Source organism: Helobdella robusta, assembly GCF_000326865.2.
Source record: "Helobdella robusta unplaced genomic scaffold HELROscaffold_52, whole genome shotgun sequence".
NCBI lineage: Eukaryota > Metazoa > Annelida > Clitellata > Rhynchobdellida > Glossiphoniidae > Helobdella > Helobdella robusta.
Window position 1 is genome coordinate 1,200,944 of NW_008705269.1, and position 9,714 is coordinate 1,210,657.

At 33.7% G+C, this 9,714-nt stretch overlaps 3 protein-coding genes across 3 annotated transcripts in view; 1 reads left to right on the plus strand and 2 right to left on the minus strand.

The window, feature by feature from the left end:
• The window catches only part of HELRODRAFT_179185 (hypothetical protein), a gene marked incomplete at both ends in the record, with an annotated part of 1,471 nt that extends 1,114 nt beyond the window's left edge, over positions 1-357 (minus strand). The window contains one exon of the mRNA XM_009028020.1: positions 222-357. Within this exon, the coding sequence (XP_009026268.1) occupies positions 222-357 (136 nt within the window). The remainder of the gene's footprint in view (positions 1-221) is intronic.
• Positions 358-2,660: 2,303 nt separating this feature from the next.
• HELRODRAFT_179186 (hypothetical protein) lies at positions 2,661-4,819 on the minus strand (the record flags this gene model as incomplete). Its single annotated transcript, XM_009028021.1, has 2 exons — positions 2,661-2,935; positions 3,994-4,819. The coding sequence occupies 2 exons, from the start codon at positions 4,817-4,819 to the stop codon at positions 2,661-2,663; spliced, it is 1,101 nt and encodes a 366-aa protein (XP_009026269.1).
• A 769-nt stretch (positions 4,820-5,588) lies between these two features.
• Positions 5,589-6,293, plus strand: HELRODRAFT_179187 (hypothetical protein; the record flags this gene model as incomplete). Its single annotated transcript, XM_009028022.1, has 1 exon — positions 5,589-6,293. The coding sequence occupies one exon, from the start codon at positions 5,589-5,591 to the stop codon at positions 6,291-6,293; it is 705 nt and encodes a 234-aa protein (XP_009026270.1).
• Positions 6,294-9,714: the final 3,421 nt, after the last annotated feature.

A 9,714-nucleotide genomic window follows, 5' to 3' on the forward strand; every position in this document is an offset into this window, starting at 1 on the left:
TTTTCAATCTTGGATCTAACGGATGAAATCATTTTAGCTTCGTCTGAAACTTGTTTGCTATACTTAACAACAGGCTCCAAGGATTCCACCATCCTCTCCACCGAACAACCGCCGAATGCATCCAATCTCTGGGTTAATAACACCTGTTGGGTTGTGACGTTTACCCCCTCGAGGACTCCTCCTTAGAACCATTGAGGGCAGAAAAAACAGCTTATACAAACTTGGAGGCGAAAGATGTTTTTCGATAATTTCTTTCAAAACCTTGGTCAACACCTGACTAAATTTGGGTCTGCACTGCTTGGGAAGATGATCATGCAAACAAAAATTGGCAGATCTAGAAAAAAATTCATCCGCCATGTCGCATTTTGGGGCAACACAACATGATTTTTCTTGATAGAAAGATTACCATCATTTGTATGTATGTATATATGTATGTATGTATGTATGTATGTATGTATGTATGTATGTATGTATGTATGTATGTATGTATGTATGTATGTATGTATGTATGTATGTATGTATGAACCCATAATTGATTAGAATTATAGGGAAGTAATAATCATATCCGGGTTCAGCTTTAATTTATGTTAAACGCTTCGCACAGACAGGTATGTATGTATGTATGTATGTATGTATGTATGTATGTATGTATGTATGTATGTATGTATGTATGTATGTATGTATGTATGTATGTATGTATGTATGTATGTATATATGTATGTATGTATGTATGTATGTATGTATGTATGTATGTATGTATTATTATTATTATTATTATTACGGAAATTTATATACAGCGCTTTTTTATTGTTGAATCTCAAAAGCGCTACTAAATCATAGACAAATAAGACGGACATTCATTGTGCAAATAAATAAGTTTTAAGTTGACTTCGAAATTGTAAATATGATAGGTTAGGGTCACGTAAGTATGGAGGTAAACCATTCCAAACAATCGGGCCAAGAACCGCAAAGTTGCGGGAACCCGTCACCAACTTTGTGGTCGGGATAAAAAATAAATTGCGCTCGGTTGATCGGAAGGAATATTTTGATAAATGAGATTTGTATGATTCTAATCTATCGATGAGGTAGGGAGGTGCTGTATTATTGACACATTTAAACATCAAAACTGCCAACTTGAAGGAAACACGTTTTTCAACCCTCAACCAGTGCAACCTGTTCAAAATAGGCGTAACATGATCGAACCACGAACCACCCAAAACTAGCTTGGCCGCACGATTCTGTATTGACTGAAGCTTTGAAAAAGACCTTTTGGTGACACCATAAAAAAGGCGATTGCAGTAGTCTAGTCTGGAAAAGACAAAAGAGGAAACCAAGCTTTGAAGAACAGACGTGTTTAGTGATTTTTTGACATTGCGTAATTAACGGAGTTGGTTGGAGCAGACCCTCACTAAATTATTAATATGTAAATCTATCTTTAAGTTTGAGTCAATAATAAATCCAAGACTACGGACAGATGTGGAAAATTCAATGATGTCATTGCCGACACTGATCGATGAAATGTTGACCTTCGACAGCTGCTGCCAAGAACCAACCGGTAATATTTGTGTTTTAGATTGATTTAACTTTAACTGATTCATACTCATCCAAGATCCAATTTCGATGAGACAGTCAGTCAGTTCATTCAGAGAAGCATCAATCGAATCAACAGGACAAGAAACCAATAACTGAATATCATCAGCAAAGGCGTGGGAGCTGAACTCATATTTTTGAATGATATCAAAAACATCAGCAGTGTACATAAGAAACAATAGAGGTCCCAACACAGATCCCTGGGGGACACCAAACGATAGTTTGTTTATGTCAGAGAGGGTGTTGTTGTAAGAAACCTGCTGGGTGCGGCCTAAAAGATAGGAAGCGAACCACGATAAGACTGAATCAGAGAGAAAAAAATTTGTGGAGAGTTTATATATGAGACGAGTATGATCGACACAATCAAATGCAGCACTCATATCAAGTAATGCTAAAAAAGAAACGCATTGACTGTCAACTGAAGAGAACAACTGGGAGAAAATATCAATGAGTGCAGTTTCTGTGGAAAAATATTGACGATAGCCGGATTGATTTTTTGGCAACAAATTGTTTTTGTTTAAATGCTGTAACAATTGTTTGATAACAACTCGTTCAATGACTTTAGAAATGAATGAAAGATTAGAAATAGGACGGTAATTTGATAAAACCTTGTCGTCCAAATTTGATTTTTTTAGAAGTGGGGTTACAATAGCATGTTTCAAAGGGTTGGGAAAACTGCTAGTTGATAAACATTGGTTGACAAAAAATGGCAAAAAAAGATCTATAAATTTTTTAATTATGTATGTTGGAATCAGATCAAGAGAACAAGAACTGCCAGGGGAGTCACAAACTATTTTACGCAATTCATCTGGCGTGCACATTTGAAAATCTGAAAGATTAACAATTGCTTCAGGAGAGACGACCCTAGAGACATACTCAAACTGGATTGGTTTGTTAGTATTTTCTATAGTCGTGCTACGAATATTATTGATTTTATTCACAAAAAATGTCATAAAATCATTGGGGGAGAAATCATTTGAATGGTTATTATTATGATTTTTAGATAAAATTTTGTAGAGGATATTCCACAATTTTTTTGGTTGTTTTTTAAACGAATCAACTTGATTTGACTAAAATTTGTTTCTTTTTTGGGAAAATTGTTGTATTTTTTCTTTTAACGCTAAGCGCCATGCATTTCGATTAATATCATTTTTCATTTTCCTATACAATCGTTCCAGTTTTCGACAATTGCGTTTTAATGAACGACATTCAGAGTCAAACCAAGGGGCAGATAGTACATGAGTAGATTTAACATAACGACAAGGAGCAACCATATCCACAATTCTCACGATTTCAGAATTAAACAAATCCAACAGGGTATCAGCGGAAGATGAATTGAACGGCCCTGAAATAGGTGATTCGAGAACTAGTGAAGAAAATTGATTTTCGTCAATTTGCTTCCATGAACGAGTAAATTTCCATTTTTTCTGAGGTGTGGGAACAGAAATAGGGAAACAAATTTTAATTAAACTGTGGTCTGAATACACATTTGGTGGCTCAACGGAAAAAAATTGTGAGGGAAGGTCAGAACTAGAGGCAATTAAATCCAATGTTCCACCATAAACGTGGGTTGGTTCATTTATTCTATTTATCAATTGATATAAATCAAAAATTTCAAACAATTTCAATTTCAATGCATTAGGGTCGTTCAAAAGTTCAACATGAATATTCACATCTCCAATAAAAATAACATAATTTGCTAAAAGCAATATTTGATCAAAAACAGATGATAACTCATCAAAAAACAATGGTGATGGAATAGAAGACCCAGGACGATAAATTGCAAAAACAACAATAGTTACTTTGTTGAAATAAAATTTCACAACTATAGCCTCAAACGTCTTAAATAAAGGCAGCGGAATTCTATAAAATTTAAAATAATTTTTAAAAAATACAATTATTCCACCATGGTTAGGGTCGGTTGGCCTCAGAAAATCTATGAACACAAAATCAGGTGGCAGAGTGAGTCTAAGTGATAAATTATCGGACGACCCATGCCAGGATTCCGTAACAACAAAAATATCAAAATTATTAGAAAATAAATCGCGAACAGTTTTGATTTTATTCATAATTGACCTAATGTTCAACAAACCTAATTGCAATTTTAGTTCTGAGTCTTTTTTGGTAACTTCACGATCATTACTACCACTTTTATCGTTACCATTACAACCATCATCACAATCGCAAATACCACCATCATTACGACCACCGTTAACATTACCACCACAACCATCTCCACCACTGCAAATACCACAACCACAACTATCATAATCACCACAGCTGAACAAACTTCCACCACCAGCATCATCAGCAATACCTTCACCAGAAATCACTTCACCGGATGCTCTCTGAGTTTGACGATCCGCCACCTCCCCACCGTTCCCCTCACCTTGAATAAAAAACCCGGGCACGAGATTTTTCTTGATTTGGCTTCATCAATTAGTTTTTTTAACTCGGCACGCTGATCAACTGTTAAATCATGACTGATCCATACTTTATCAAGATCTTCATGCATAGTTTTTAATTTAAAGGAATTTTTTAAGACTAAATCTTTAATTGCACAACTCCTCATTTCAATCAGCACCGGTCTAATTTTAGTTTCAGCTTTTGGACCCAGTCTAACAATTCTTTTAATATCCTGATCCTTGACTTCACTGGATAACTTTTTAATAATTTCTTTGACTCTATCTTTATCATCATCAGTTTCTTGCAAATTGAACATCATTATGTTATTCTCTCTTTCTTTCATGTCATTTACATTGGTTTTTTGAACACTTTTTACCTCATCATTAACTAGTTCAATATTTTTCTTCACTTCGCATCGGACAGCATCAGCAAAACTCTTGTTCAAATCGTTTTTAAGGTTACACAGCTCGGTACTCAAAACTGTGCCATCGAATCTTTCCGCCCCATCAACATTTCTCTGAATTAAACTTTTGATAGCTTCAAGTTCGCACCTCAACAAATTGTTCGATTCATCAATTTTGTCAATTCTAGTGTTGAGCGCATCATTGCTATCACGCACAGCTTTATTTAATGACTTTACATCAGGAAGTAGTTTCATGCATTCATCACAATACCACTTAATATTGGACACGGAACTGATAACCTTGAAAGCTGATTTACTTATTCCGACGCAGTCTTGGTGAAAAGCAAGTTGACATTGAAAGCACTGAATTGCGTTTTTATCTTCCATATTTCTAGCACATTGACATCCTTTGATCGACATAATTATTTCAAAAAGAATGTCTGCAAGTCAACTTATAAAATTATATTTCAAATGTCCTTAGAAAGTTAGCAGTCCGCAAGAATAAACACACAAGAAAAAAACAAAAAATAAAAAACAGCAAAACTCTTCAACTTTCAAAACAGTGCAACTTCTATAAACTATCCTTTATTGTTTACAACTTTAACTTTATTACCGCGAATTCAAAATTTAAACCAAAAAATAGTGAAAAATAAAACAAAATTAAATTGCAAACAACCAACTGAACAAAATTTATATCCTCTTATTCTTCTAAATTTATACTATAAAACGAAATCAAAATTAAGTCGAACACTCTATAATATCCTATGAAACTTTAGAAAAATACGGAGAAAATCGAAAATACTGTTGCCGAGTCAAAAGCCAAGACAAGAATCAATCAAATCAAACAATGTATGTATGTATGTATGTATGTATGTATGTATGTATGTATGTATGTATGTATGTATGTATGTATGTATGTATGTATGTATGTATGTATGTATGTATGTATGTATGTATGTATGTGTGTGTGTGTGTGTGTGTGTGTGTGTGTGTGTGTGTGTGTATGTATGTATGTATGTATGTATGTATGTATGTATGTATGTATGTATGTATGTATGTATGTATGTATGTATGTATGTATGTAAAAAACACCGTTAATAATATAGCACTGAACTACGATAAAACGACATATCATAATCACCACAACAAACTGCTTTCAACCTCGAATCTCTAAGGACGAAGTAGCAAAATGCATCATTGTAGCTACGCTGACAAAGTTTCATCGAATTTATTAATATCTGGCACTAAAACATCACATTGTAATGAAGTTGAAAAAAGTATAGCGCCAAAGTTACTTGAGAAGTCAAGCGATTTAATTATTGACGTAAATAATCAAAATTTCAATCCTGGAAACCTGTGGTCAGATGCCGAGAAAACACCAGTGGATGATGGGTTTAGAGAGTACATTTCCAGAAATAAAAAAAGAGCCAGACTAAACAACTCATCTGAAGATAATAATGAAATGAAATCTAGTGGTACCACCAGTGACACAGGCAATGTTAACGCATCCATTCTAAAACCAATTAAAAAAATGATTGGCATCAAAGTAATCGACAACTGCAAACTTCAGGCCGAAAAAAACCTTATAAAAAAGACCGTTTTCTTGATGAGCAACGTAAAAAGATGTCACAGAAATGATGTCATAGATTTTCTTAAAACAAGTGGTATAAACGTCATCTCTTGTTTTCCTGTGATAAAACGTTCTAATCAAGATATAAGCGATCCAGTAAACAAGGATGAGGAAGAATCAACGATGTTTCGTGTATGTGTCGAAAGTTGCGATGGACCGAAGATGAAGGACCCGGAAATTATGTTAAAACACATCATTGTACGCGAATGGCGTTTCGGGAAAAACACCGACAAAAACTCCGATACAACGAACAAACATGGCTGACAAAAATTCGTTAAATATTGTTAACGACACTCGCAGCAATGTCGTAGATAAAACCTGCAGACTATATGACGATATAAATCAAATAAATGCTTTGTATAACTCCATCAGCGACAACGGAATTAACGACAATTTGTTTTTCAAACTAATGCATTTAAACATTAGAAGTTTAGTTCACAAATCAGAAGACTTACTCGATTATTTAAACAACTTTTCTTTTAAATACAACGTTATTGGTATAAGTGAAACGTGGCTGAATGATGACAATATCAAGTTAATAAATATTACTGGTTATGATTTTGTCGGTAAAAATCGGTCTGGTAAGCACGGTGGTGGAATCGGTTTGTATATTGATAACGATATTACGTATAAAACAAGAAAAGACATCAATAGCATTAGCAGCATAGAATTATTCAGCATAGAAATAACAAACGATTGTTCCAATAAAAATGCAATAATTGTAATAACATATCGGCCTCCTACCTATGACGCAAATATGTATCTTCAACAAATCGAACAGGTACTACAAATCATAAGTCTAGAGAACAAATTAGTTTATCTGATTGGTGACATGAACATCAATTTACTTGATGCTGATTCAAATGCCAGCAAATTCCAACTTCAACAATTATTAACATCATACAACCTATCAACTTTAATAACAACTCCAACAAGAATAAGTTTAAATAAAAATTCAGTCATTGATAACATTTTCACGAGCGAACCAAATGCAGTAGAATTATGTGGTACACAGGTATGTGATCTTTCGGACCACCTACCAACTTTTATAATTGTAAATATGAAGTCTAACAGAATCAAGAACCATCACAGGTATGTGATCTTTCGGACCACCTACCAACTTTTATAATTGTAAATATGAAGTCTAACAGAATCAAGAACCATTTTCTGAAGGAGAAATTATACTCGTTTACAAGTGAACGAATCAACAGACTGAACGAATATTTAATAAACATGGACTGGTCAAACGTTTTAAGCTGTAAGGATGTAAATGTCGGGTTTCAACGATTCATAGAGATTTTTGTAAAGAACTTCAACGAATGCTGTCGTATTTCATCAGTAAGAGAAATTGAAAAAATATCACGTGATAAACCTTGGATAACCGATGATCTTAAAATAATGTTAAATAGAAAAACCAAACTGTATACAAAATATCTAAAAAATCCGAATATTGAAAATCTAATTGAATTAAAGTCAATTAGACAATCTTGCATCAAATTTAAAAATAAACTAAAAAAACAATATTATAGCGACATCATAGTAAAGAACATAAAAGATAACAGAAGAACGTGGTCGATTATTAAGAATATTATCAGCACAAATAAAATCACCAATACCGTCACATCAAACAGTGAAATTGTTCGTTCTCCTGCGGACGCCTTAAACGATTATTTCATCGGTATAGCTATAAAACTAGGTTCATCTTTCAACAATTCAACACTCTGGAAAAATCACCTCACTAATAAACTTCAAAACTCGTTCTTCTGTCTGTCGACCTCAAGCGATGAAATAATTGCAGCAACCAGACTTCTCAAACCAAAAACAACGAGTGGATGGGATGGCATTCCTATGAAAATAATAAAATCTACCATACATTCAACAGCTCACATTTTGGAGTTCCTAATTAACCTTTCTTTCAACTCTGGCACATTTCCACGATGTTTCAAAGTCTCAAAAATTGTACCGATTAAAAAGGATGAGAGATGAAATGATTTAACTAATTTTCGACCCGTTGCTCTTTTATCAAATTTTTCGAAAATAATAGAAAAAATAATGTACAAAAGGCTAAATATCTTCTCCAAAAAAATTCCATAATTAACGATTCACAATTTGGATTTCGAGAGAAGTACTCGACTGAGCCGGCAATAATAGAATTGATCAGAAAAATAGGGATTGCAGCAGAAGACAAAAAATACATCGTAGGCACGTGCCTTGATCTCTCGAAGGCATTCGATTGCATCAACCACAACATCTTGCTGGCGAAACTAGACCATTATGGAATACGTGGCTCGCAACTGAAATGGTTCAGAAGTTACTTATCGGAGAGAAGTCAATTTGTTAGCTGGCAAGGTACATGCTCGAGCGAAAAATTAAACCAAATTGGAGTACCTCAGGGCAGCATTTTGGGACCATTGCTATTCATTGTCTTCATCAACGATCTTCCGAAAGTTTCAACATTCTTTGATTACATTTGCTTCGCAGATGACACTAATCTATTCAGTCCTGGCAAAAACATCGATGAACTCATCTTGAAGACTAATAGCGAAATTAAAAAGGTCGTCTCATGGTTTGAATGTAATGTGTTGACATTGAATAGTAGAAAAACACAAATGATTATTTTTGGCCCAGTCCAATATTTAAACTACAAGGAGCCATATAAGATCGTAATAAATAATTCGAATATTCTCGAAAGCAAAACTGTTAAATTTTTAGGAGTAATATTGGATCAAAAATTATCGTTTCAACAACAAGTTCGATATGTTTGCACAAAACTAGCAAGATCAATTGGTCTATTAAATAAAATAAAATTTTTCTTGCCTAAAAGAATTCTTAACATGCTATATAAAGCCATCTGTACTCCATATATCTCATACTGCAATACAGTCTGGTCAAGCGCCAATCCAACTACAACAAATCCAATAAGAATAATCATGAAGAGAGCGATGCGAACAATCACACTTTCCAAAGCTCAATCCCATTCACAACCGCTACTTTCGATCAAATGAGTACATATCACGCGGCAAAATTCATCGACAAACAATTGACTGGTAAACTACCTCTATTCTCTTCTATCTATAGCTTATATAGATAGATTCAATCAGATATTCTATATGCAGTTTTGTATATAGAGAAATATAGACCTAACTTATTATTAGGATCAATTAGTAACATCTCAAAACTAATACATTCCATTTAAAGAATCTGAAGTTTTTTGTGGTGCACGATGATAATATTTTTATGAACAGTTAGTAACACCGTAAATATAATATACTCCAATTAGAGAATTTGAAGTTTTTTGTGGTACTCGATAATTTTATTTTTACGAACAACTAGTAACACCGTAAATTTAATATATAACATTTAGAGATTCTGAAGTTTTTTGTTTGATGGCTGTGCCCGATGATTTTGTTTTTGTGATCAATTAGTAACATCTGAAGGTTAACATATTTTATTTAGAGATTCTGAAGTTTTTGGTTTAGGTGGCTGTGCTCGATGAGTTTTATACTAACTCCTCACAGTCAACCTGCACCTTATTTTCTTTATTGAGGTCAAATAAATTATTTCGTTTCGTATGTATGTATGTATGTATGTATGTGTGTGTGTATGTGTGTGTGTGTGTGTGTGTGTGTGTGTATGTATGTATGTATGTATGTATGTATGTATGTATGTATGTATGTATGTATGT